This window comes from Rhamphochromis sp. 'chilingali' (assembly GCF_963969265.1).
Source record: "Rhamphochromis sp. 'chilingali' genome assembly, chromosome: 15".
In the NCBI taxonomy this organism is placed as follows: Eukaryota; Metazoa; Chordata; class Actinopteri; order Cichliformes; family Cichlidae; genus Rhamphochromis; species Rhamphochromis sp. 'chilingali'.
The window spans coordinates 14,767,028-14,794,895 of record NC_137942.1 but is presented as its reverse complement, the minus strand read 5'-3'; the positions used below and the strand labels follow the sequence as shown (position 1 = coordinate 14,794,895).

General features: G+C 43.5%; 2 protein-coding genes across 4 annotated transcripts in view; one reads left to right on the top strand and one right to left on the bottom strand.

Annotated features, from left to right (window-relative positions):
• Nucleotides 1-1,424: 1,424 nt before the first annotated feature.
• Nucleotides 1,425-15,459, bottom strand: tfap4 (transcription factor AP-4 (activating enhancer binding protein 4)). 2 transcript variants are annotated; one of them, XM_080905969.1, is made up of 7 exons: nucleotides 15,323-15,459; nucleotides 8,790-8,955; nucleotides 8,593-8,691; nucleotides 8,306-8,476; nucleotides 8,061-8,210; nucleotides 4,421-4,588; nucleotides 1,425-4,337 (listed from the first exon to the last, which is right to left on the bottom strand). In XM_080905969.1, exons 2-7 carry the CDS (start codon nucleotides 8,862-8,864, stop codon nucleotides 4,179-4,181), a joined length of 822 nt encoding a protein of 273 aa, XP_080762095.1. In that variant the 5' UTR covers nucleotides 8,865-8,955; nucleotides 15,323-15,459; the 3' UTR covers nucleotides 1,425-4,178. The 2 variants fall into 2 exon arrangements, with proteins under 2 accessions (XP_080762095.1, XP_080762094.1); XM_080905968.1 differs by lacking the exon at nucleotides 15,323-15,459 and adding an exon at nucleotides 12,004-12,433.
• Nucleotides 15,460-15,760: 301 nt separating this feature from the next.
• The window catches only part of glis2b (GLIS family zinc finger 2b), a 31,485-nt gene continuing 19,377 nt past the window's right edge, over nucleotides 15,761-27,868 (top strand). For both annotated transcript variants that reach the window (XM_080905964.1, XM_080905963.1), the window contains exons 1-2: nucleotides 15,761-15,902; nucleotides 16,260-16,361. In XM_080905964.1, the coding sequence (XP_080762090.1) occupies nucleotides 15,890-15,902; nucleotides 16,260-16,361 (115 nt within the window). In that variant the 5' untranslated portion in view covers nucleotides 15,761-15,889. The remainder of the gene's footprint in view (nucleotides 15,903-16,259; nucleotides 16,362-27,868) is intronic.

Here is a 27,868-nt window from a genome sequence, read left to right as displayed (position 1 = left end):
TTAGAAAAACTGTGGAAGGTGTGTTTTGTTGTGTTAACTAATTCACAATCATAAAAATTGCATCTTTAGTCGTGATTAAAAAGTATGCAGATTGAGCACGTCGCTCTCCCTTACATAAAGTGTCTGTATTAGTGAAAAGTACCGGTACTTAGTATCGCAGATACTGACGCTGTATTTGCTTGGTAACAGATTGCACTAATTTCTCACACCAAAGCATTTATAACCTAAGCTCATTTATAAAGCTTCTCCCTTTGGACTTTTTGGTGATTAAAGGAGGCTGATGGGAGAAGCTGGGGTCCAGAAAATAGGAGCCCTGATTCCCAGGGAGAACAACGTCACATCATCCACAGATTGTGAGGCACACAGCACCTGGTCCATGGTGGTGTTGATTCGAGTGATGGGTGGAGGCCCAGTGTTTGCCGGTGAACCACCTCTGTCAACTCTTGCCTCTCTCTCGGAGGGCATCCCTGCACAAGTTCGTGCTGGAAACCCTCCTCTTCCTCCTGTTTTACTTTTGGCTTGGCCGAAACCAGTTTGTCAAAGCAATCTGGGAGGATGATGATGCCATCAGAGGAGTCTGAGGAAGTCTAGCTGGTGACCTGAGGCACAGGAGGAGAGTATGAGGACATTTACAGACTTTATAATATGAGAAATTATACAGCAACTTTCATATCTAAACAATAAGTGAGAAAGAGTCTTCTGTTTCTTAATATGGGTGTCAGTTAGGCTCAGTGGGTGAGCAGGGGACCACAGAAAACAGCAAAATTTATGCCCGTCACATTTTCCACAGCAGGTGGGGCTGAATTGGAGACTTTGCCGGACTGATTCTGGCCCCCAGGCCTTATGTTTGACACCCCTGATCTAGGGTGTACCCATGCTCTCAACGTGTCAATGACATTTGAAATAAATACCACATTCAACTTTTGTTGTAGACGTTCCTGATTTTGGTTATTAACTAAATGACTGAGAACATCCTGATATGACACGAACAGCTGACCCCAGACACCAAAACCAGCAGTATCTCTACAAGATGTGCGAGCGTGTGAACAAGAGGCAAGAGACAGGATGACAACGGGAGATGCAGTCTACCGTCCCTGGTGTAAATTTTAACTGTTACAGAGAAGGTGGTCAGTCTTAATTTAGCCATGAGCAACTGAGCAGGGGAGGGAGGGAGGCTTGAACAGCCCATCCACCAATCAGGAACAGACACTTGTGCATCAACTCGACTGCTTGAGTAACAGCCAAACAGAACTGGAAATGAATCAAATTCAGCTGGTTATGTCACTATTTGTGTTAGAATAACTGTTACCAGAGAAACAGAAAAGACACACAGAAAGCCCAGTGTTTACAAAACAAAGTACAAACTTTATTATTCTGTCTTTACAAAGGCACGAGCCTCTTTATCCCCAAAACGTTTCTCTTTAAAAAAAAAAAAAAAAAAAAAAAAAAATAGCTTCTTGATGACCATATCCATTGATGGGTCTAACAAAAAAAATAAAAAAAATGGGTAGAGGAAGGAGAACAAGCGGAAAAATGAGAAGAGAGCTCAGACTTGTCAACGGATAAACAAAGACAGCATAAAAACTGCAAAAGAATGTGACAGGACAAGATGTAGGAGGACTGGACATGGAGGGAAAGGGGGGATACACAGCTGTGCGGTTTTTACTCAACTTCAAGAGCTTCAAATGAGGAGATGCTCCTTCATATAAAAAAAACAAACAAACAAAAAACAAGAAAGAAGCAAACTCCTATATAGTACAGTAAGTGCTTTGTAATCTTGACCCTATTTAGTGGAACCCCCTCAAAGCCAACCCCACTTCTCCGACCACCTGATATGTCCGCGTATGCTTCCTAACACTCGACCCAGAGCGTAAAACGTAGATGGAAATAAACCATGTCTGGGATTTAGGGGAAAGTGATCAAATGCAAACAGACGGCAAAAAATAAGGAAAGCAAGCTCCACAAACAGAAGAGCATGCAAACTTTTTCCATATCCAGGAATCCCCTTTCCTATCAAGAGAAGCACTCGCAAACAACCCATCATTTAATTCTGCTTATTGCAGTGCAGCTGACATCAATAGTTTTTTCTTTAAAGGGCAATTCCGCGATTTATCTGTGCAGCGGTTCGAAGCTCCATCTATGCACTGACGCAAGGGGTGAGGAGGGATGCGTCAAAGATGCAACTAATCTTCTGAAAAATGAACTGTTAAAGGACATTTATGGAATGCTGACGTCTCTTTGTGGCTATATATATATATATATATATATATATATATATACACGCATATATATATATATTTGTGTGTATATATATTTTTGCCAATCAACTGGCTTTAAGGGGCTAAAATATAATAAAATCTACTAGTAACCAGAAATCGCATTTTGAATACTCTTTCAGGACCATATGAATGCAACCTGTTTTTAAAAAAGCATAGTAAAATAAAAACAAAGTATGACTGGGAATATACAGTATTCCAACACAAACCAGCTGGATTGATCTGATAGCTCGAAACAAAAAGGGGTTCCAGCGGCTACCAAATGACGCAGGTAAGAGAAAAAATAATAATAATAAAAAAATAAAACTTCCCTCAACCCCAGGGCTGTGTTAAGGCTGGCTTCACAGTGCCTCCCTGCACCTGCTATTAGTAAGGCATGCTGCAGCCTCTCTCCGCTACATGTCTTTGTCAATCTGTCCGTCAACCAAGAGTTCCCGGCAACAGAACAAATAAAAATGTAAGCAGAAATGTGTACAAAAACAACAACAAAACAAAACAAAACAAAAACAAAAACAAAAAAACATGGTACATTTTACAGAAAACGCACTAAAGGATAAATATTCAATATAAAGAAATGCATATAGACTGGGCATTTTCCTCATATTTTAAGCATATTCTGCTTTGATACATATCCCAAAACAAACAAACAAAAAAACAAACAAGCAAACTACACTGGAAGGGGCTAAATAGAACAAGCTCTTAAGATCGAGCAAACAAGTGATTGTATTCAAGTTATATTTGCACGTGCAAGAATTTCAAGGCAAAAGCGGGTCTGCTGCAGACTACCAGAGTCCGGAGCACCGCTAAGCCTCGCTGATTCAAAACACTAAAAGAGACACATATGTGACAGTTACTCGACAGGGGCCCAAAGAGTAGCTTATTTTAAAAGCCATGTGTTTTTAAACTCAGAAAGGGAAGATGTCAGGAAATGTGAAATTTAAAAAAAGAAATTTAAAAACTTTTTTTTTGGTCAGACCACGAGTAAACAGAATAAGTCATGTGGGTCAAGATATGTGGGTTTACTGGGATCCCAGCCCAGCAAAAATGGCAACAAACAAACAACATGAGAAGAAAAATAAAATAGCGTTTTGAACCAGTAAGTGCACTCTCTTTTCGAGCTTCGCTTCATTTCCTGTGAGCACCAGTCAGCCATGAAAAACAGCTTTGAAATTCTCATCAACCTGTTGTTAGAGGACTCTTAAGAAAAACACAGCATGAAAAGGTCGACTTCACAAAAGTAAAATAACACATTCTCTCAACACAAAGCCTAAAAGGTGGAACTTTAGGACAGTCTTTTTTTTCCTCACAGTGTCTCTCCATACAGCTCAGTTGGATCGGGAACCGAGGAAGGTTTAAAGGATGTTCAGCTTAGGGGCGGGAAAAAAAATTGCTCTGGTGCGGGGGTTTTGACGCCACACCAATGGGCTCTTCATTGACTTTGTCTCCTTTTTCGACTTCAGGGGCGCACAGAGAGATAACAGTCCTGGTAGTTAATGGAAATGTTTAGTTGACATTCGAAAGTTCTAGTATCCAGTAAAACAGAGCATTTATAGTCAGTGAAGTAGTCGCTCTATTTGTCTTTCTATAGTTTAACGAAGAAAGCTTGTGTAAGTGAGTGAATGAAGGATCGGCGCTAGACATAAGCAGAGGAAAGGAAAAAAAACAGAAGAGGCTGCATGTGTGAGTGTCTAAGTGTAAACCATAAGGGCTGCCTATCACGGTACAACATGACGTGTATTGATTAAGAAAACAAAACAAGTGCTTCAATCTAACTAGCAGACTTTTCCACCGAACAACAGCGCTGTGAGTTTGTAGGCTCCTGTAGCCCTGCTCCGCTTGGGGCTTGTGTGTAGGTGTGTGCGTGCATGTGAGTGTATGGTACGTAAGACGTCAGGGATGAACTCAAGGCAGTGAACAGTCGTCCGGCCCGTCGCTGTTTGAGGCTGTGTCTGAGCCTGCCGCGTCAGAGAGGACACGTCCTGAAGTGACGATGACCGCCCTCCTCTGCTCTTCCTCCCCGGCGCCACCCTTCCCCTGGGTGCCCTCGATGTGCTGGATTGCCTGAGGGAAACACAGAGGCAACAGATGTCAGCGACAACACCCCCCTCTAGTGGTGGGATATGAGGCAGGATTTTGTGCCTTACCTGAACGATGGTATCCAGGTTCTGTCGAGATGTGGAAACTGTGTTGATAACTGATGCTGGGCCCATGGCTACCACAGTAACATGGTGGGACTGAGGAGTCTGGACAGGTGCAGGAACAATGACTGTAGCGTGGTGTGTAGGGGCTGGGGGAGTAGCAGGGGCCAACACCTGGTAGAAAGGTGCAATCACCGTTTATTATTCTCATGTCATCACTTCTGCAACCTCAGTGCACTGAAGGCACATTTTTAACCTGCACCGTTTACTATTAACATATATTAAATTTGTAAATAACGTTAGCAGTAATACAAAAATACAACCCCAACTCCAAATAAGTTAGGATCCTGTGTAAAATGCAAAGGAGAAGAGAATATATCATATCAGTTGTTTAATAAACTGAGACAATTAAGGTCATTTTGATTTTCATGGCAAAAACTACCTCAAAAAAGTTGGGACAGGAGCAATAATAAAAGTAAGTGGTTTTATAAAAAAGAAAACTTGGAGGAGCATTTTAAAATAATTAGGTTCATTTGCAGCAGGTCAGTAGTATGACTGAGTATATTAAAGAGCATGTTAGAGGGTCAGAATCTTTGCAGAGGATCACCAATCTGCAGAAAACTGCAAAATCATCAAAAAAATGTTCCTCAATGTTAAACTGAAAAAGACTTTGAATATTTCATCATCTACAGTACAAAATATGATCAAAAGATTCTGAGATTCTGGAGAAATCTCTGTGCGCAAAGAAGACAAGCCCAAAAATCAATACTGAACACTTGTAATATTCAGGCTCCTGGGCAGCAGTGCATTAAAAACAGATGTGATTTTGTCATGGAAATCACTGCATGGGGTCAGAAACACTTCCAGAAATCACTGTCTGTGAACGGTTTACGATGCTAACCAGAAATGCATGTTGAAGCTCATTCACTCAAAAAAGAGGCACATGTGAACATAATAGTGAAAGACTGCAGTCGTCTTTCGGCCAAAGCTCAATTAAAAGTTAGAAAAACTTTGAAATTTTTTAGCTCTTCATTAGAGAAATACAAGAACCTATGCAGAGTGGGAACAGACAGTTGAACCTTTGCTAAAAAAAAAAAAAGCTACAAAACGACAAAGACCTTTTACCAGGCTTTACAGATCTAGGGATGGAAGAGTCTCATCAAATCATAAAAAAAACATTAAGCCAATTTCTCTTGGGGAGTTTATAAAAGAGTGTTTTGTGGACTGTGCTGTGCTAGCATACCCCGAGTAAAAAAAATCTAATCTGACAGGGAAAATGTCAGCCTTCTGAAGTGGATGCAAGAAAAAGGGACTGAAATGATCCCAGAACTGAAATAGGTATCTCTGCATTGTATTATACACCAGGAGGTGTTGTGTAAGTAGGTGCTAAAAATTAACCATATCATTGTTGAAATATTTAACTTGATGTGGGCAAGAGCACCGTTTGTTAGACTTTTGGAGGGACGCGAGACTGAAAATGGTGACATAGGCTACCACACAGCTGTCAGGTGGCTCAGCTTGGGTAAGAGTGTCGCACTTGAGAGTAAAAATTTAAGAGTTTTATGTGAAGAAAGGCAAGGATAATTCAGAGTGCTCTTCAGGAGAACGGAATACAGTCTTACATTTGTTATTTATATGACTGCACTAATGAATGAACTAAATACCAAACTGCAAGACAGGGCCAATTTGCACATGAAATGTAAAGCTTCATAAAAAGGTTTCATAAGAAAGTTGCAGTTTCTTTCAAGCCGATTTGGGAACACCATTCTCACTTACATGTCAACAGTGAAAGAAGCCATACCATCAGCTGATCCCCTCAGCTGGTACTTGTCCATGTTAGGAGCCCTGCATAATGAGTTTTCAAGGTGATTTGAAGACTTCAAAACACTTGAGAGTGAAATGCACATGATTTCAGCTCCCTTCACTTGCAGTTTGAATAATGGATCCAGTGATGTTGAGCTTGAACTCATTGACCTGCAGTCTAATTCACTACTGGCAGAGCGCTTCAACTCAGTATCACTGCTGGATTTGTATTCTTCTCTTGCAGGTGAGAACTTTCCACACATAAGGAGACAAGTGACAAGTGTTTCGCAAAAGTAATGCAGATTGTTTACACTTGTTTTTTGTTGATCAAGTAGTGATGAAGTTGGCGCATAGTTCACATTTCAATCACCTAACATCTACGCTTGCCTGCAGCATTTTATAAAAACATAAAATTAATACTGAGAAGAATTAAGTTCAACTTCTTGGAGCTTGCTCATAGAGGTATGTTTGATTGTTTCTTTCGAATACTATAGAGTCTTTACCCTACAGTATAAAGTGACTTGTGGGGACTGTTGTGATTTAGTGCTTTATATAAAAACCCTAAATTGAGCTCAATTGACATTATGAAATGAAAACTATGACAAAGAAGAGATAGGACTACTGAGCAGCTAAATTCTTATATCAAACAAAAATAGGACAACATTCTTTCCCAGAAGTCTAGCCCCTGATCACCTCAGTTCCCAGATGTTTATGGACTGTTAAAAAAAGAGAAGATGCTGCATAGTGCTAAACATGACCCTATCACAATTTTTTTTGAGATGTTAACATGATAACAAGTTAAAATGCAATATTAAAATGAGTCATGCAATGCAGTCCTAGACTGTTCAGTAGTCATGATGGTAACAATACAGTAAATCACACCTGAATTAGCTTCCCCCCCCCCGGGGTAATTCAGTGTTGCTGTAATTCTGCAAATTCATACTGATATTGACTTGAGGTTACATTACACAGCTCTGCTTATGGAGTCACAAAGTGTCATATGACTAATGTAAAGGGCGTCAATCATCTTTTACTGCAAAAGCCCAGCTGCCACAAGGAGCGGATAGGGCAGACATCAGGCGATGATTGATTTGGCATCATGTTCAGTTAGGGTAAGCCTGCAGTAACAGGACGCTGCAGCTATCAGGGCTGGAGACGGCACCGGCAGAAAGACGTGTGAGCGGCTCATTTAACACACTGTAAATCTGTCTGAGCTGCTGACAGCTCTAACTGTGGACATGGACAGGACTGTCATGTCCTTGTCCACATGTCTTTGTGAAATCTACGGTAGACTCTGAGACTAGTCTAGCTGCGTGTGTGTGTGTGTGTGTGTGTGTGTGTGTGTGTGTGTGTGTGTGTGTATTTTTAGAAAACGCAACACACTTTGACATAATTGACTCAAAGTCCATAAAAAATTTACATGCTAGGGAGGGGGAAGGGGGGGAAATCTGGTGCCTGCCAGCTGATGAGTTTAGGCTAATGAGCCAAAAATAAACACTTTTTTGTGTGTCAAATTCAAGAGCTTGCTGCACATGGCCTCTGTATATGTTAAAAGGATGAACAGAGGGGGAAAGGAAACGCTGAGCTGAACAATGACGACAAAAGGTCTAAATTTTTTATCCTATCATTCCATCGACAAATCCAAAAATATTTACCTCAAAGCTAAAAATTTGTCTAAAAGGCCAGATTTTTACTCTTGATTTGATTTACTAATCCTCTGTGTCAAAAACGGTTTAAATTCATTAGGTTTTATTGAAACACTGAAACAGAGGGGATTTTTCTATATCAGTAAAAAGCATACATCTTTAAAGTATATCAGTCAGTGATATGCAGATGTTTCAACCTGTGGGCTGTGGGCTGGAGTGAGGTCCCTCTCCAGCTGTTTGTGCTGCTGCAGACGGACAAGGCTCTGCGGTTGGGCCTGCTGCTCCTGGAACTGCTGGGTGATTGCCTTCAGCTTCTCTGGGTACAACTGGGCATCCATGGACCGCATCTAAGATGCAAAAAAATAGGATAATATTTCTGAAAAGTTCAAACCACAGCAGTCGGTGGAATTTCAAACTCTTGAAACTGCGTTATTGTCGTCACCTGTTCTTCTAGATTCATCCTGGCTGAACGTTCTTTCTCCAGCTGCTGTCTCAACTCGATCATCTCCCTTCTTAAGTCCTCGGTTTTCTCCTCCTCCAGGATGTCTGGTGAGCCAATCCCTTCATCTTTCTCCTCTGCACGCCTCCTCTTGGGGGAGGAACCACTTAACTCCTAGAGAGCGCAAACAGAAATGTGAGATGTGCTTTAGATGAATGCTAAGATTGATGATAGTGAAAAGACAGCTAACTCCTTTGCAAACAGTCTGCATGGGCAGCGCACTGGTTTACCTGTATGATTCGTTTGAGCTGACTGTTCTGCTGCAATAAACGTGTCTTCTCCTGCTCCAAAGTAAAAATGTACTCTGCCGTCTGTTGCAGGATGGCAGCCTGAAGAACAACATTACAGTTTGGTTATGAAAGCAAGTTCAGACCCTTCCAGCTCCAGCTAACTCATCATCTAATTTAAATCACTGTTTATGACCCACCTTGCTGAGTTTCTCTCCATCGCTGTGTGGGATGAGTGTTTTAAGTGACTGGAATCCAGCATTGATGCTCTGCATACGCCGACGCTCGTTGCTGTTGGCGATCTCTCTACGGATTCGCCTCTCTTGGTCCCGGGCTGTTTCTGGGGTCAGAGGAATGTTGGCCAGGCTAGGGGAAGAAGGGAGAGGCAGGAAAGCTATTAGGGAAAATGTACAGTTTAAGAAGACTTAAAAATAAACCAATCTGTGTTAAAACAAAAAACATTTACTAATATGGTGCTGATGGCACACTCAGTGGCCACAAGTAAACTTGTTGCTGCGAATGCTAATCAAATCTTTTTTTTTTTGGTCAGCCCAGATTTCCTCAATTTGCTCTTTCTTCTCGTACTTCCGTTAGCACTTTCCTTCATTTCACTTCAAAAACATCTCAAGGTTTAGTGTGGGGAAATTATTAGTGGTCAAGTTAGTAAACTAATTGCAAGCACAGGCAAGCCTCTCCTGATGGTTTTTGTTGGAACTACTTTATACCCAAGAAATAGTTCCAATAAAAACAGTTTATGCCAAGGCACAGTTTGCTCCACTCTTCACCAATGCAGTAAACCTGCAGCTGAGTTAAGTTTACATATACCAGAACTGCATTACATAAGAAATTATCTGGACACAGGAGGAAAAGCAAAAAGCTGACAGCATTTGCTCCCCTTGACATCAACTGTTTTTTTGTTTGTTTTGTTTTTATGTGAGCTGACTCTTTAAAGTGTGTATTTATATCACCACCAAAGAGCAGAAATGACTGGCCCGTTCCTGTGATTACACAGGTATTTACAGCGGCTTTGTCCTTTCAGCTCACTAGCAACTACATGTATCATTGCTAATAACTGAAATTGTTACAAACCTATGAAAGATCACAAGTTCTGTTTATTTGAATTGTTAGCACGTGTTAGAAGATATGTCAATGTTGCAGCAGCATATAGTTTATTATGAACATTCCAATATTTAAACTGTGAATCAGTGCATTCCACATGGTTAAATTCAGTTTGAGGGGGAATTCTAAGTGAATTTCCTCTAACATCCTCAGTATCAAACACTATCTATGGGACCCTCTCTGAAACCAAGCTCTTATCTGTACTGACTCAGCTGCCTTAGTGCAAACATTGGGAACAATTGTGCAGACGCAGATTAGAAAAGCAGTGTCTGTGTGTGTATACACAGACACGCACACACACACACACACGTGTAGCACTGCAGCAGCACATCCAACAAACAGATCCACTGCCAAAACATGACCAACTGAGCCTGAACTTTACAAACGCAGGCCACTTTAGAGCCTGAATTAGAGTGAGTTTAGGCTTAAATTATTACCCAAGAAACTAAACAAAGCTCAACCAACAGGCTGATTAAAACTGATCAAATTGAAATATGGTTCCACAAATATCTTCAACATCATTTTTCGATTGCCTCCATCACATCCAACCCTTAGCAACCTCTCTTGTCACTCCAACCCTCTGTATGCAATCTGCTCAACTGGGAGGTCCATCTTTCATCTCCAACCTATCCACTCTTCTTCCTCTGCACATGCCCAAACCATCTCAACCTTGCCTTTCTAACTTTGTCTTCAAATTCTACGAGTTCTACAAATACATTAATAATCACAAGTTGCTTTTCCAGCAAGACTGCCAAAATGTCTCAAATATAACAACCTGGACATGAGTTTTAAAACTGTTGTGCAGATAAAATGTAACAATAAAACTATAACAGTGATCATCATTTTTTTTAAAAACTGTTATATTTTACAGATCCAGGGATTTAAAAAAGCTAATTAATAACGAACTGTGTATTTTATTGCTGAATAAATGTGACTTTACAACAAGAACTGATACAAATTTTAGTCATTCTGGTTTTTATTAAGTTATATTTGAGTGATAAGGACTTTAGAGTGTGCTCACGGAGTCAAAGTTTAAAGAAAAAATGTGCCAATTTCCGCTTTATTTTAAATTGTAAAAGCATTTAAAGTTTGTCTGGGTAAAGTTCCGGCTTTCCTTGCGGTGCACCAATTCCCCGCAGAAAAGCGGACTACATTTCCCAGACTGCCCATGTCACTACCAGCAGCAGGAGCAACAGTCGCAGATCCCTCCGCCTCCTTCTTCAAACAGGGCTGCGGACGTATCGACGGGCCTTCCGCGACATACACACACCCCCTTATTAATAACGCCACTTTTAATTTTCCTGCCTCCCCGCGAAAAGCCAAATGTCTCCTTTTACCGAACAAATCCAACGGGAAACGTATTTTAACGTCCCCCAAACACACTTCCTCCGTCCTCACAGTGCCCGACACCACCTTCGCGCTCCGAGCAGACTTTCGTGTCCTCCGCCATTACAACAATGCGGCAGGCAGCATGGCAGAGGTGCGGGATGAAACGACGCAGTGGAGGCGGCTCGATAGCGTCAACGGGAAGCGCAGAAACGCCATTTAAACCACCGCCGCCTAAAACAGGGGCGAATAAGACAACAGCAGTGCTTTTTTAACGTTTGGAGTGAATGAAAACAGGGCGCCATAAACAGGAAACAAACGCCAGACCCTCTCACCCCCTCTCTCATCCACTCCCCCCACCTCCATCACTTTTTTGCACAAGCCACAAGCATGGCCGCACTACCCACAATAAACTTCGGCTCCCTGCGAGCGAAATCGTCAACCCCCACGAATGTGCGAGGCGAAAATAGACCCCTTCACACACCGCGACGCCCGCTAGCTCAACTTTCCCTTTCTCGTGTAAATTTAAGTACACATAGGCCACGGGTGAGGGATTATTTAAGCACAAATAGGTCGGGGATGCGCTGAGCGAGTAGCAGCGTGGTGTGCACGGAACCACGTGGTTTATGTTTGTTAGCCACAAAATACATCGATTTCGCAGTCAAAGATGCAAAATAAAAGCACGCAGAGGACGCCGTGGACACAGCGGGAGCCCCCCGCGTGCTCGGTCGCCCCTTGATCTCGCCGTTTGATGTTAATTAATGCCCGCAGCTCCGCGTGAGAGGGTCGTGTACACAATAACACATCAGACCAAGCGTGTTGCCCAAAACCGACATCGCTAAGTGCGCGGTGCTCTCAGCAGATGACTTGATGGTGATAATAGTGATGATGACGGTGATAATAATAATAATAACAATAAAAATAATAACAGGCACAGCATGTCGGGTGAAACGCGCGTGGCATACACACCTACAAAGACCACCAATCACTTCTTTCTCCGTTTTCCTGAAATGTTGCAAGGAGGGCACCTTCTGAGTTGGTACCATGAAATACTCCATGCTCGCCTCTCGCCAGTTTGGTGCCCCCCCTCCCCACCACCAGCAGTTTTTTAAGGGGAAAAAAAGAAAAGCAGCAAACAGTCTCCGTGGTATAAAAAGGGAAAAATGATGACGTTAGTGGGTAAAAATCCCCCGTGATCCGATGCGGGTTAAATCCACAGAGGAGATATGAATGCCTCGTCCGTGTAATGTAGTACTTTGAGGCTGCTGAGAGTTGTAATGTTACTCGACTTCCAGCTGATGGGGTTCCCTCGTTGTGTGTGGCGCTCTACCTCTCTCTCTCTTTCTCCCTCCCCTTTGCTTTCTCCCTCTGCATGACCGTGTGTGTGTCTGTGTGTGTGTGCGCAGCTGATCGGATGGCTTTCAAGGCGGGAAACAGCTGGTAGGAGTCACACACTGCACTACCAAAAGCCTCCTTCCGCAGAGAGAGAGAGAGGGGGGGAGGAGGAGGACTGCGCGTAAACAAAGGACTATTTAGCGCAGAAATACACCGACACATGTGGAGAGCCGCGGAGGGAGCTTGAAATGTTTAAACCTGGGGGGCATTTACAGCTGATCTGTGATCAGATCTGCCGTCACAGAGCTGGGCTGAATCATTAATGGTTTCCCGTCACATGGCTTGAATCGGTTTAAATATACTTTATGTAGAGAGGGGCTATGATTTCAACATAAATAGGCTTAAAAAAAAACAAAACAACAACAACATTATTTTAAATTCTTATTTTATAACCCAAATGTCAGTGCACCGTGACAGCTCGGGCTCATGAGCAAATAAAGAGCGGGAATACTACAGGGGTGGACAATCCAACAGCTGCGATAAGGGAACAAGAGGGATCAGCTGACGAGCTGGCAACGCTGCACAGCAACAGCGCACCGGGGAGGGCTTTTAGGGACACACACACACACACACACACACTGAATGTTAATGTTGTTCACCATTTTGGGTGTGACAGACCCACAGTGGAAGCACGGGAGGCTAAATTACAGTAACCTGATCTAATCTGTTAAACAGAGGCTATATGGAGCATGCATGGAGTGAAGTCACAGGACGGGAGCAGTGGATTTGATCCGGAATTTTGAGCCGCAGCAGCAGCAGCTTTATATCTTTTCACGATGGCGCATTTTTAGTAATTACCCACAGGTGCGGCTGCACGCTGTCGGGCGTTTACAGGAGAATAGAGGAATACATCTGTGGGAGATCAGTGCTGGAAACCGTGGCAGTGATTTTTAAAGCAGCCCTCTTCTGGACAAGTGCGTCTTAGCACCGTTTCACCAAATTACAAATGCTTCCAAGAAACAAACCCCCTCTTTACCTTTCATTCATAAAGCCTACATTGTTCATCTTTGAATATTGAATCATCATCATCATTGAATCATCTTTATATTATCTGGAATATTCATTTGTTCATGAATCCCGAATCAGATCGTAATGCCTCCAGATATAGCAGACGATTTAAACTCCACAGACATTATTATTTAGGCCCCCGCTTATTACTTTCCAATAACATGAAGATAGGCTAGATGGAGTTTTAATGTTTTACAACACTGATGGTACAAATACTCCATTCAGTCCCATTATTTATTTATTTATTATGCATTTTATTTATTTTTAATAGAAGTGTTAGATTACTGTTTTTATTTTTTACTTTCTCGCAGTAAATGTAAGGCTCCGGAGGCTATTTCACCTTCCACCCGGTAACTTTACGCCCCCTGGTGGTTGTAAAAGGAAAACCCAGGGCGAGTCACTGCCATATTGCACACCTCACACATTAGATGGCACAAGATGGGCCGGACAGAAACCTATCAGGAAAAAAAGTTAGAAAAAAAAGTTGCATTGATTATGACAGAGACTTCTGTTTGAGTTGGTATCTGTGCTGCTAGTTATTTTACAAACGTGAATTCCTTTAAAAGTTAGAACATATATAAAAGCCTATAAGACCAGAAAACAGTGGTGTACACACTGATACATATACAGCAAAATATTTGCACCTTGGAAATGACACATTACCTCTTAGATCCCTTTTATCTACATTGGTTATTTAGTAATGTTGTTATGTACCACTTTTTTACATTTACTGTACAAATTATTGTATGATATTCATTTTTTCTTTGCATCTGACTTATACATTTATAATGACAATAAAAGGCTTTTAATCCTAATATATTACAGTAACTTACAGCTCGGCATTGGCCACATCACTCCAGGTTACCCTTTATTTACATTCCAAACACACACACTATCACTGTGGTGCCACTGGCTTTGTCTGTAACGTGCTGATACCACAAAATACAAGACAAGCAATCACTTCTCTTTTTTTGACATTTAAATTTTAAAATCTAACACGCTGACATTTTGTTTCCCAAATTCAACCGTGTAATTGTAGTCTTACCATTACTGTGAGAAACAAATGGGTTATGTGAAACCTCAAAGAGGAGTAAATGGCCCAGGGAACTGTTCCAGAAGGTGAAATTGCTGGTTGGTGACATTTTCACACTGTTTATGTGCTCAAATCATAATATTGGTGTGTAATTTCCATCCAAATGACAAAAACAAGAGGGGGTTGTTTTTGTTTTGTTTTCTTCTTTCTTTTGTCCCGAAGAATGCACTAAATTATATGAGGATTCAGCCAAATATGACAAACTAGGCAATGTAGTGAATTTCTACTGTAGATGCAGCAACTGAAAAGTTTGTAAATAAATAAACAAATAAAGGTTTAAAATATGTTTGATGTGTTTTTCTTACAACTTATGGCGACAGTGTACCAACAACAAAAAAGGGAGAGGGGGCAGCAAATCCTGTTCTGTTTACTGATTCATTGATTATCAAAATATGAAATTAAAAAAATAAACACTTTAAGGTAAAAATGGTGCTCACAGCTAAGCTTTTAAAAAGGATAATCTGTCTGTTAATTACCTCACAGACTGCATTTGCTATAACCAGCTTTGTCTAATTACCGCTACAGTAATGCATCCTTATAATTACTGACATTTCTAACGACAGTGCAGTGTACGAGCCAAGTACGGGATGTTTTGGCTCGTGTGGTGAAAATGTGCGTTTGTCTTGCAGAAGGATCGCCTGCTCTTCTCGAGACTGAACTTTTAAATTACGTAACGGCGTTTTCCGTCTTTTCGGAGCAGCCTGTCGGGGCTGAGTTAGTGGCTAATACGAGCAAAGAGACAAAACTGAAGAAGAAGAGAACATTTTAAACTGTAAACAAGAGAGGTGTCACCCTGCGCGATGGCCTGTTGTTGGCGGGGAGCAGGGGCGGAGAGATGACCGTGAGGACACGGAGAGAGAGGGTTAGTTTGGAGAGGAGCCTGGGACTGCCTATGGTGGATGGGCGGAGCAGTAAGCATGCGCTGAGCTGGCAGACTCTGGGCTGGTCCTGACGGGCTGGCTGGGCTCCGGGCGGCTGTCTGTGCGCGTCAGACGGTCGTGGGGGAGACTTCCATCAGCACTCAGCGTCTCCCCGAGTGCGGAGAGGGAGGAGAGAGAAAAAAAATCAGGCAGAAGGCACACGGGGATCACTGCGCGAAAAGAAACCAAAAACAGCCCTACCTCTGCATCTGGAAAATCACCGAAGAAGCTAGAGACGATCCTCTCCCTCTACCCCACATCCCGTCGCCAACCCGCCCTATCTATCCTATCCACCACCACCACTTGGTGCCCTCCCACCCCTTCACCCCCGCCCCCTCTTTGGAGAAGCAAGACCACCCATAGGAACCCCTGTACTTGACCAGCGTTTCCATTAAGCGATGCGCTTTGAATTTAGGAAGAAATCACCTATGCGCTTTTGATGCACAGCACAAGCAAGTGGTCTTCGTTGTTTTTTCCTCAGCGGGAACAGTTCAGGCTAAGGATCTCTGGGTGTTTGCACTTTTTTGACGGGTTTCCAGTGTCGGGATAACATGCAAAATATCACCCCACGACCACAGACAAGGCTGTCATCCTCGTAGACAAGCCTTTATTTAAACGAGCAGCTGTCACACACGCTGCGTTTTAAGGCTTATGTTTGCTTTTCAATGCTTAGAAATAATCCTGACAATGGTCTGCAAACGGACCGCCTCTCCAGACACCTAGTTCTATTTTCCCAAGACATGACAGCTGTTTATTTCGTTTTTAACGTAGAAAAAGCAACAAACTGACGAGGGGTCTTCTTGACACAGACGCCGTTAGAGCCACGGGACTTTGCGTGCGAAGTTTGCACAGCAGAGATCGGGACCAAGCCGGAGATATCTCGACCACATCCACGGCATTCTCGCTTCAAGGTAAGCCAAAGGCAACCCTATCTGAGACGTCAGTTCTGTGTGTTGTGCCCACTTGTCTTGCGTGGTCACGCTGGTGTGAGTGCGCTCCTGCTTTGTGAGGAAAATTTGCGCGAGTTCAAACAGGGCAGTGACCTATTTTCGGGGACTCTCTCCAGCGGTGCGCCGAAAATCCTGCAGCCAGGACTCCCCGCTCTGTCACAGCCAACAGGCCGGTGGAGGCGAGCGTGCCATCGCCGGGTTTTGTGCCATTCACCCACAAACCGCGTCACCGACCTTTTCCGCGTGTCTGCATCCGTTCTTAATCCAGCATCCCCCTCCACAGACCCCGAGAGAGACATTTTTAGAGCAGTGTCACAAATCTCGCCCTATATAGAGGCATGCATCACCGCTCAGCCAGCTGTTGTGCAAGACAGAGCCTCCCTGATAGAAGCTCTCTGATGTTTGCCACCGCATCTGATAGAGAGTTCAACGTCTCCATGCTTGTGAGTGATACGTAAACCGGTGATGTTTGTTATTGGTAAATAACGAAGATGAGAAAATACTTCTTCTTTTTTTTAAACTTATTTTCTCACTTAAACTTTTCATCTTGCTGCAACTGGGTATAAAATGTGCTGTGATTAAATGGAATATTTTGCCCATAACTATGATCTTAAGACCTCTTTTAGGTATTTTTATATGCCTGCCATTGTGTCATTTTTTTCCATCCAGTTCTGAGTTAGATGCGACCAAGCATGTAGCAAAGGGGGCAAGGATGAGCCCTGGCAGAGAAACCTAGATAAAGCCCTATTTTCCTCCAATTAAGCAATTCCACTGTTCCTAAGCCTAATTGTGTGCACACTGGGACTGGGCCTGGGATGGACCTTCTCCCCATTGGCTGCCTCCCCTGGTCCCATTGTTCCAGAAGATGCCAGGAGAGAGAGAGAGCCGAGCTCTGCCCTGCCAAGGCAGCCCTAACAAGGCCTACGCTGGAGGGTAATAAGGCCTGATCATTAAAACGCATTAGGCCACAAGCAGAACGAGGCACACTCAGGGGCTGGGATAAGAGCTGGATGACTGTATATTTCCAAGGTGACTGTGAGGTGTTCTGTGAACAATATAGTGTGTTGGTGCATGAGAAAAACCGTCACACAGGCAGCATGTGGAGAGAGGAGGTCTGGCCACAGGCCCACTGGACCTCTCTCAAAGAATGTGGGGAAGGAGCGAAAGAGGCCGTAGAGGCTTTCTGCACAGGGAGAGACTCCTTTTGCTCCCTCCCTGAGGCCCCCACTATGTAATCCATAAACCTTCTCAGAACTGTGAGCACAGGTGCTCCTCACATCCACAGCCCACTGGCTGCATTGTTTATCCAGTCAGCTGATGATCAGTTCAGCCGCAGGTCAACCATAACATCCATCCGAGAGAAAGACTGTGGTCAGACGGAAAGGCATTTATCACCATCGCTATTCAGGCAACGACTCTCTCCCACAACATTTAGTCATTGCAGAGAAAAGTCTCTCATCTCCACCATAAAGCCAGATGTCCACAGAGCTCCAGCTGTGCATCTTTGTGGTGGCATTCCACGCTCACAGGATGTGTGTGTGTAATTTTCTTGCTGTATATTTCCTTTTCCTTCCCTTAATTCATACTTGGCCATATGTAGGGAACTGGACTGCTGCTGGGAGCAACAACTTGCACCGAGTGCTAGCCAGAGTTATAGGTCTGACAGCCTTTGGCTGCTGTAGTTGGTTCCTCAGAGGATATGTACTATTAAGGCTGTCCACCGTGCCAGTCTCTAAAATCAGATCATGGGTGTGGTATTCACCCCCTCCTCAATTTTCCATGTGTCTTGAGATTGCACCGCAACCGTGACATCATTCAGTTTTGGTCCAAACTGTGAGGGAACGGCAGCTGTTTTATGGTGGAAAAGGTGGAACTCAAAGGCGTACTCCTGCGTCAGCATTACCACGAGGTTTGTGATAGAGAGATGGTGGGAACCCAGGGTGCACTTGTGCTTAATACCTTAAACGAGGCCCAATACAAATGGACACCATAGATTTGATTGTTACATTGTGCTTTTTGCATTGCCGCCAAAGAAATCCTCATCTAAAGTCTAAAAGGTGGCAGAAGCAAGTTGGTTTTTTTTCACAGTTTCATGTAAAACCACAACAATATGTTTGCTACTTAAGAGGGGAAAAAACACTGTGCGGAGGGCAAGGATTGCTACCAGTAAGTGGGTGGGATGTAAGTTGCACAAACCTGCTTGGTAAAGCCAAGTTGAGTGTTCGAATTAATATCACAGTGGGGCTCCGTAGCTGCTAGGGATTACAGGCGAGCTGAAAGGCAACTCAGCAGCAGGGGAGGGAGGATTACAGTGGTCAGTGAATGAGGCAGCATGCAGTGAAAACAAGGCACCTGATACACACTTGCGTTTATCTTCCCAGGGATAAGAGCTGCAGCACTTGAGATTTCCCATGGCAGAGCCTGTCCTTTCTGGGGTTTGCATTTGTAGAGAGTTAACGCTAATCAGATGAACAGCCTCGTGCTTCATGCATTAGGGAAATGTCACGTCTCGAACGCGTTTGGCGGGGTCGTGCATTCAAGCTCGTTACCAGTGATCGAGGAGATGCAAGTGTTGTGCCAGAAGAAATGTCTTTGTACTGAAGCTAGGCGGAGAAGAGAGGATGGTCAGTTTTTGGATACATTTCTAAGAAAGCTGTGCCTATTTGAAGATAAGTCGCAATGAATGAGTTGCCTGTTTTCATTAATTAATTAAATTATTGCCAAAACGCTAAGGCAATGTAATCATTCAATTGCTTACCACTAACTGTACATAAAGGGTGGATAAAACCACTTTGGCATCATCCACTGGTTAGTAAAGTCCTCTCTTGTAGCGTCAAGCTGAACATTGTATGTAAATCTCAATACCTGAATGTAGATAAACTTGTATATAATAGTAAATCACTTCCAGACGAATCAAATCTTTTATTCTTAATCATTGCCACGTGCTTGCTGAATGACACAGACATATTTTGGAGCGCTGCAGACTGATGTGTCTGTATGGGTCACACTCTTGGACCCATGCATTAAGAATAGACAAAGTGCATACAGTGACTTGACTCATTCTAGTTTGAAAACTGAAAAAGACCAGTGCATACCGCTTTGCTCCCAGGCTGGCTGGGGCTCACGCACCGTGCATTTTTCTCCAGTTAAACTGTAACCACTAATCACCTCACGGCCTCACTGCTTCCTCCTCGAGCAGACCATTCCTGTGTCCCCAGGGTGGGTTAAACTACCCCTCAGCCCCCTGCCCCGAGGGGATATATGGTCTACCCTTTTCTTAAATCACCTGTGTGGGACATCCTAAATGAGTGCTCGGGTTTGGCTTTTTCTGTGAGGATCGGTGAAGTTTAGGGTCAGTTCCTCTGCTGCAAGTGTGCAGTCCTGCATTTCCAAAATAAACACAGACAACTCAGTGCTTCACTCCAACCACCCCGCCCTACCTCTTCCCATTCTCTTTAAAGCGCCTTCTGCACTCCCTGCTCAGTATTTCTATCATGAGAGAATTTCAGCTCGCAAAGCCTTGCAGACAATATGCAGACCATGTCTGGGGCAGGGCACTGCTGATGAGGAAAGATAGAGAAAGAGAGCTAAGACATGGGAGATTTTAGAGGAAGACGCTCTCTTTTTTTCCCTTTTATTCTCCTTTCCTTTTTACTTTTTGTACTTTTGGTCCATTTCCAGCTTCATTGTTACTGTTTAACTTGCAAATGAAAGTAAAAGTAGATCTAGTTTGACCCTTTAAGGGATCAGAAAGCTGAGTTAAGGGATCTGCCAGTTGTACAGTAATATACCCAAAGTATTGTGGTTGAAGTGGAGCCGCAGCTGGTTTATGTTATTATTACTTGCTTGGTCAACACCCTGGATTCTGTCGTATGTGCAGTCCAGTTTGACTTTGTGTGTTTGCTTGTTTGAGGAGAAAAGAAAGGGAGGAGCTCTGCCCGTGAGTATGGCTGAGGAGTATCGGACTGGGAAGGGAGGAATTGTGAGGGTTTCTTTTTTTTTCTTTTTAAGAGAAGGGGGTGAGGGAGAGAGATGGGTGAGGCATTTCTAAGATTCACATAAGGCTCTCAAGTCTGGGCCTGGGCCTGGCTCTCTGTCTGGGCATATCCAATCCTGTCAGCTAGCTTCCAGACTTTGCCCCCTTCACCCCCCTCCCTCCTACCACCCTCTTCCCCTCCATCCCTAATTCCCTGAGACGCCATTTCCTCCTCGCGTTCAACTCGGCTTCTATTCCCTTCTCTTCCTCCGTCCTTCCCTTACGTTTTTTGTCTCCCACTTTCCATGAGCTCCCAGCTTCGTGTACATTACATAAGACATTCTCCATCTTATACATGCAGTAAAAGAGAGAGAGTTAGAGGGGGGGAAAGTTTGGCCTCTTAGTGTTTGTACCTTCTCTGTGGTGTTGTGGAGATGTTGCCAGCACTAATTTAATTCATATGTACCGTGGTTGTTTTCCCTTTTTTTCCCTCTTACCAGGGAGCCTTATGTAATTTGGGAATGTTTTAAGTTTGAGGCTGCTTTTTGAGACTAATTCTGACCTCAGACGCTTCTGTGAAACAGCCTCACTGTTTTTATTTGCTCGCTAAAAGTGAATTGGCTTCAGTGGCCATCTTAACTATTGATGGTCGCCATCTGAAAGCCGCGTACTCGCTCTTTGTTTGCTCGTGTCTTTAATAATCGGTGCTGTCAGTCATAGTTGACTTTGCCATTCCTTATCTGATTCTAAAGTGTTGGCATTGATTCAGATGCAAGAGCATGGCTATTTTCTTGACCTTCAGCTCTAACTGAGACTCTTTCTCAGGCTGCCGATGTGCGGTTTGTTCCACAACACATTTATTTGGTTCTTCGCCGTTCGATCTCTCGTTTCGCCAAAACGAGAGGAGGAATCGGCACCAGATCTTTCTGACGCTCAGCTCCAACTGATTGCACGACTTGGGCGTCCAAGTCGTGCAATCAGTTGGAGCTGATTGCAAATTTAAATTTAAATCGAGAGTTTAGTGCTGTTCCATTTTACAGCATTATGCTCAACCCTGTCTGTCGCCATCTCAGTCACCCTCCATCTGTCCCTTTGCATCTGTCTCTCTGCTCTCTTTTTCCCTGCTTCCCACTCTTGGATGGAGCTTCAAAAAAAAAAAAAAGGGAAAAAAAGATGAAAGCTGCAGGGTGGAGCCTGTCACCAGTTGAGCTAGAACACAGAAATACAGAGAAAAAAGGAGAGGGGTGGGAGACAAAGGTAGAAAAAGAGAGAGGGAGAGAAAAGACTGTCATATTGACCTTGTCATATTGCCAGCCATGGTGGGAGGAGACATGGGGCGGCGGGTTACTCAGAGAAAACAGGCGCTCCATGTGAGGAGGGAGAACACAGGGCTGCCATTAAGTTGGCAGAGCCTCACAAGGAAAAGACAACACAAGCTTTGTGCCTACATGTATACGTGCGATCACTGGAGAGGGACGAAGAAGGGCTAAAATGGAGGTATAGCAGACAGTCTGGGAGTTGGGGGTACACTGAGATTTAAAGAAGCAGGAGCTCCACAACAGTGCTGCTGCTGTCCATAACATGAAAACATGCATCACGTCACTTAGTCTACTAATTGCTCTCTGCTGTTGTGCATTTCTCCCTCTTCCTGTTTTCCTTCCTTTTCATTATGCTTTGGCTTGGAAAGCAAAGCCCCTCTTCTGTCCCTCCTCTTTGTACATGAACACATTCGTGCACACGTATAGACCCACATGCTAACAAAGCCGCACCAGTGGAGACACTCCCAGAGCACATCTGGGCCCGTGCCCCGCCTTCTTTGTTATTGCCATTCAGTACAGTTGGTGCACAGGTGTCGCCCAGCCCCGCTTGAGAGAAAGCGACAGGGGTGAAGGAGTTTAAAAGTTAAAGGTGCAGCAGACGTAAGCCTGCAAAATAAAGAGAGCGCCCACCGACTCCGTGCCTCGCCTCGAGCCTACAGGAGGCCGCGTTGCATAAAGTTGTTGTTGGAATCATATTACCGAGGCTATTGAATAAGAAGACCTACTTCCCAGGGATTTCTCTATTGAGTTGCAAGCAAATGAAAGTGGCTGGAGTCAGTGTGTAAAAAGAAAGGGGTTTGTTTCTCATGCGTGTGGTGCTATAATATTCCCGTCCAGGAAATGACTGTGAGACAGACGAACCCCTCCCAAAAGCTGGAGCGGTACCACAGCGCTCTGAACTGGTCTGAACTCCACAGCACACAGCTAAGCATGCAGCTCACTCGTGCATGGGTTCGTACCCAAGAGCCGGACAGTCGGTATGTCTGTGTGTGGCCGCACTGTGTGGATGCATACTATAATTCGCACCCCAATCCTTGATGAATCAATAGACCACAGGGACAGATCCACCGGTGCTAAAAGTAATTCAGTTCTTCTTAATGTGCCTCAGTTTCTATAAGTATCAACCCTAATAAAATGCCCTCTGACTGTTTTGAACTTTGTAGAGGAGAAAGGGAAAGAGGGGGTTCTCTGACTTTCCCATGCTCAGATGCTTTATTCTGGGATGTTACCAGTGAGAAAATAACTTGTCCCGTTGAGAGTTCAGCTGAAGACGTTTTATGCACTCTGAGATGTTTTGAAAAGAGTTTAAAGCTCTCATCGTAATTTAAGTATATACTTTCATACATCCTCAAATTTTAGTGTACACACCTGTTGGCTTTGAGCTGAAGTCATTTCTCTTTAGGCTTAAATCCTGAGCTGGGTTTTAGGGAGTGGTCAACAATAGCTTGTGTGTGTGTGTGTGTGTGTGTGTGTGTTGCTGAGACAACCTGCTAATTTAAAGATTTAGGCAGGTGCCAGTGCTTTGCATTCCTATCCTGACCTTGCGCTCATTTCTGCTGCCTTTAGGGGAGGTCTGCCTCGGCACAGTTGGTAAAGCAGATGTGGGTCCACGCGCTCGTAGAATCATTTTTTTTAAATTCATAACATAAGTTTAAATCTTTTTAGTTACTTTAAAGTGCTATACGATTCAGACTTTTAGTGGAAAGAATTTCACTCCACGTCTGTTGTATATACATAGTATTAACATATTTCATCTGCACTGCCCCACCAAGGAAATGAAGAGGAAAGGAGGTTTACTTTGAGAGAAATGCAGACTTCCAAATCAAACAATGAAATTCGCTCCTTCGCTTAAATGTCATATCGCACGTCTGGCTGTTAGAATAATGCTAATGTTTGTGTGAGTCAGCTGGAATGACAGCATCTAGTGTGGGAGTAGCAAAGAACCGTCACTTCCGAAATACAGACCCTTTTCAGTAAATCCCAGCAAAACAGCCGCAGCTGGTTAGTAGGCTGATGTGAGGATGGGTGTGGGGGTGGAGAGTCCCGATGTTTGATAAATTAAATTATTTCAGAAGTTCCTTCAGTAGATGTAATTTAGTGTGCTCGAAAGAGGATACACAGCTGAACGGACGCAAGCAAAAAATCACCCAAACTTTTGCTTTGGGAAACATAAATGCTCACTTTTATCATAGCTGTTTTGTTTTTTTCCTTCTTCTATCACCCAGAGCTCACACAGTGTCGGGCTGTTTTAACTTCCTCTCTCATTGGCTTCATTCCTTCCTTTCTTTCGTCTCCCCACCTCCCTTCTTTCCTCCGCCGTTGCTTTCCTACTGAGTGTGGTGTGGTGACGCCCCTGCTTGGCTGGTGCTCCAACTCCAGACCCTGTGATTGCGCGCAGGAGTCAGAGGATTGCATCACTGCCTGTGGGGAGCGGCCACAGGAATGGACTGAAGGGGGGGCAGCAGGGAGAAGAGAGATAAAGAGTCGTAAGAGAAGTCAACAAATGAGAGGGAAAAGAAGGGGAGAGAGCGATGACAGACGCTGAGTATATAGATGTAAAAAGTGAAGAGCAAGTCAAGAGGGAATGGAGATGAGGCATGTTTTGTTTATGTGGAAGTATGTGAGAGCAAAGAGGAGATGAGGAGTGAGGGCTGGAGGGAATGCAGTCGGTAGGCTGCAGAGGGGAGACGGGCCCAGCAGAGTTACTGTGGAGGTCAAAGTAAGCCTGGGTGGGGATGCCAATCAGATATTCAGATCTTCTCTTCTCTTCTCACGGATGGCAGTAGAGCTGAGTTCACTGGTTGCTATTGCCCCACTGGTGCATCACCAGATGCCAAATGTTGTGAAATGCCCTGCGTTATTGTAAGATTACTCACCGCTCTTCAAAGCCTGCGGTACCGCTGTGTGAAGTGCCTTAAGCATTAGCGTCGGATGGGTTCACCGCTTAAACATTCATCAAACAGCCAGAGTAGATGTCCTCGTTTGGGGGGGGGGGGTAGCTTGTTAGCACTGATTGCTGTCCTGATGCTACGATATACATTTAAACTGTTAATTAAAACCTTATCTGGCCCATCTGATTGTGAATGGGGAATAGGTGGGAGAAAAACAATCCAGTGACTCAAAACACATGCTGCTACACGTGGGCTCACAGTCACATACAGTTCATGTCATACAACAGCTCATAAACTATAGCCGGGTAGGAAGGTTCCTAGCCTCGCGCCAATATGTAGCAGTTGTCTCCTGCTTTACCTGCCTCTTCCTTTATTTTTTCCATCTTACTACATAAAAAAAACCATACATAATATTGTGAGACACTGATACAAGAGTAACTGGCAAATTAAAGCAGTTCTATATACTTTTTTAACATACCTCTATTCTCTTTCCTTCTATTCACCCACTCTCATCACTCCTCACCTAACCAAGACTGCCACAATCCCTGGTTTAGCGGGCCATAAGGCTTACAGACACATTGTGAAATCTCAGTCAAATGGCTTTTTATAGATCATTCGAGGCCTAATCTCACTATATGGCAGACTAAGTGGAATTGCTGCTTTGTTGTCAGGTCTGGTCTGAGTGCTGTTACTGCTCCATACGCAGCCTGGTGGAGTGTGTTGATTCAAATTAAACATACACAGCACATCAACCCATAGCTTCTAGTAACAGATAACTGATGTCAGGGGGCAAGACCTTACACTTTCACTGTAAAAATAAATAAATAGATGAAATGAAATTAAAAAACCCCTCTAATGTGCTCCACTTTTCCTCTATACCGGACTTTCCGCCTGAATAAGCCATGAAATGTATTTGACCAATTCTAATCAGACTACAAATGGAAACCATAAAGCTGCTGTTATCCCACAGATTCTGTACATCTATGGGGAATAAATCAGAGATTAAAGCGATTATAAACATTGACATCAAAACCTCTCTAGTGGATAAACTATGTGATAATAACACACTTTCTAAATTAACCCCAGGCATTATGAGTGCATATAAACATCATTAGTGCATATCCTACAGGTCTAAAGTGCAAGTCTGTAACATGAAACTACGGTAAATACCTGGTAGTTTCCTCTAAGGGATCAAATAACTGGGGGAGCAGGTAAGAGACAAGCTGCACCCTTGGACAGGTTGTAGGCCTAACACAGACAGAGAGAAACGGCCGTTTACACCTACAGCCAATTTAAAATCACTAGTTAACCCAAACCAATGCTTGTCTTTGGACTGTGGGAGGAAGCAGAATACTGGAAGAGAACCCAGAGACGGGGATAACCTCCAAACTTGACTGAGAAAGGCTCCACTTTGGATGCAAACCACAACCTTCTTCTTGTAAGGCAACAGTGCTAAGCACCACCCAGCCACCATTTCCCAATATTGGCTATTATTATTATATCTCTATATATATTTATATGCCACATTCCCCTTTTGCAACCTCAGTTGGATTGCTAAATAAACGACCAAATTATTAATGTTTATAAAAGTTGGTGTCTCACCAGCAGCTGTATTGCTAAAGAAATAAGAATTATTATAATGCAAAACAGAGAAGAGCAGAAAATACTTATATAATAGATGGTATTGCATTTCTTTATAGTGATCACAACTTTGTGCAACTGCTCTACAGTGAAATTATAAGTCAAGTTTACACTGCAGTGATAAAGAAAAAAAATGCTTTTATTAACCAAAAGCTTTACATCACAAGAAACACCACTGTAAGTGTGTGTTCGTCCCTTCTGTTGTAGCAGTCGCCTTTTGACAACAAACCACAAGTGCGACCCGCCCTCCTCGTTCAGTGCCTCCCTCCTGGCACCTTCCCTCCCTCCCTGCCTTCTGCCTGGAATTCCTGAGTGTCTGAATGCTCTGGCTGGAGGCCATCAGTAGCTCGCTGAGAAGTTTCCTGTTGCACCCTCTCCCTCCTTCACTCCATCTATCCCTTCCTTTTCTCCTTCTTTCTTTCCCTTGCTCTTTTCGCCTCTGCTCTGTTGTGTCTCGGGCCTCTTTCTTCTTCTCTATGTCGGCACCTTTTATCTCTTCCCTGTCTTTTATTTGTAGATGATGTATGCCTAATGTCTTTTTAAAACCCTCAAAAGAGCAAGTGGCAATTTTGTGCTTATTCTTCCCTGAAGCATGTTAACACATGTGTGCCCCCCCCCCCCCCCCTATATATATTCCAGCCACTGTGACTCCAGCAAAAATAGTTTTTCCTCAATAGCCCTTCCCTTGTGGCTCCATGCTTGCTGCTATTACATAATCCTGTGTAAGATCCTGTGTGCCTTTTTGCAGTAGAGTCAAAGACAAGAGGTAAAGGTTTGAAGGAAAAGTATGAAAAATTGGAGACACCAGTAAAACTTTTTGAAATCCTTATTATGCACATGTTTTTTTAAATAAAATGTTTTAATACAGGAATTGGCTTTGCAGTATTTAAAGCAGAATCTTGTGTAGTATTCAATCAGAGGAATGTAAGTAAAGTAAAGTAAAATTTTATTTATATAGCACCTTTCAAGATACTATCACAAAGTGCTTCACAGAAGCTAGAGCATAAAACATAACATTAAATGTGATAAGAGTGAAGGTGGAATATTAACATAAAGGGATAACGAAGCAGTAAATGTAAGAAGAGCAAAAAAAGCAAATAATGAAGAAATAAATATAAGAAGAAAAGGGGAATATGGGGCCCAGAGGAGCAGGAGGAGGAGTGGAAACTGAGGTTTCCTGTTTGAGGAGGTGGCTGGCTGAAGAGGACAGAAGCAGGGGAAAAAAAACCCTCTCCTGTGTGTGTGTTTGTGTGTTGAGTGATCCATCAGGGGCTTAAACGAGGGGGGGGGGGGGGGGGGGGTTGTATGTGTCAGCAGAGGTGGGGTCACTTGCGGTTATTACTTCGAGCAACGTCGGCGATGAGACAAGTGTGAGGGAAAGAGTGACCATTTTTGGGTCTGTTTTTCGTGCGTCTCTAAATGCAAAGATTCGAATCATCGGCCTTTAACGCGGCTCAGCTGATGATGAACGAAAACGCCTTTGTCGCATCCTTCTCGAATTGATCTCACCTTTGACACAAATCCATGTAAATCTGACTCTTGAGGAAAACTGCAGATTGGAGTCACAGTTGTTTAGAGTACTGCGCTCGTTTGCTTGAAAATGTGAGGGTATTGTTTATTTCCTCTAGGCCTGGGTCACAG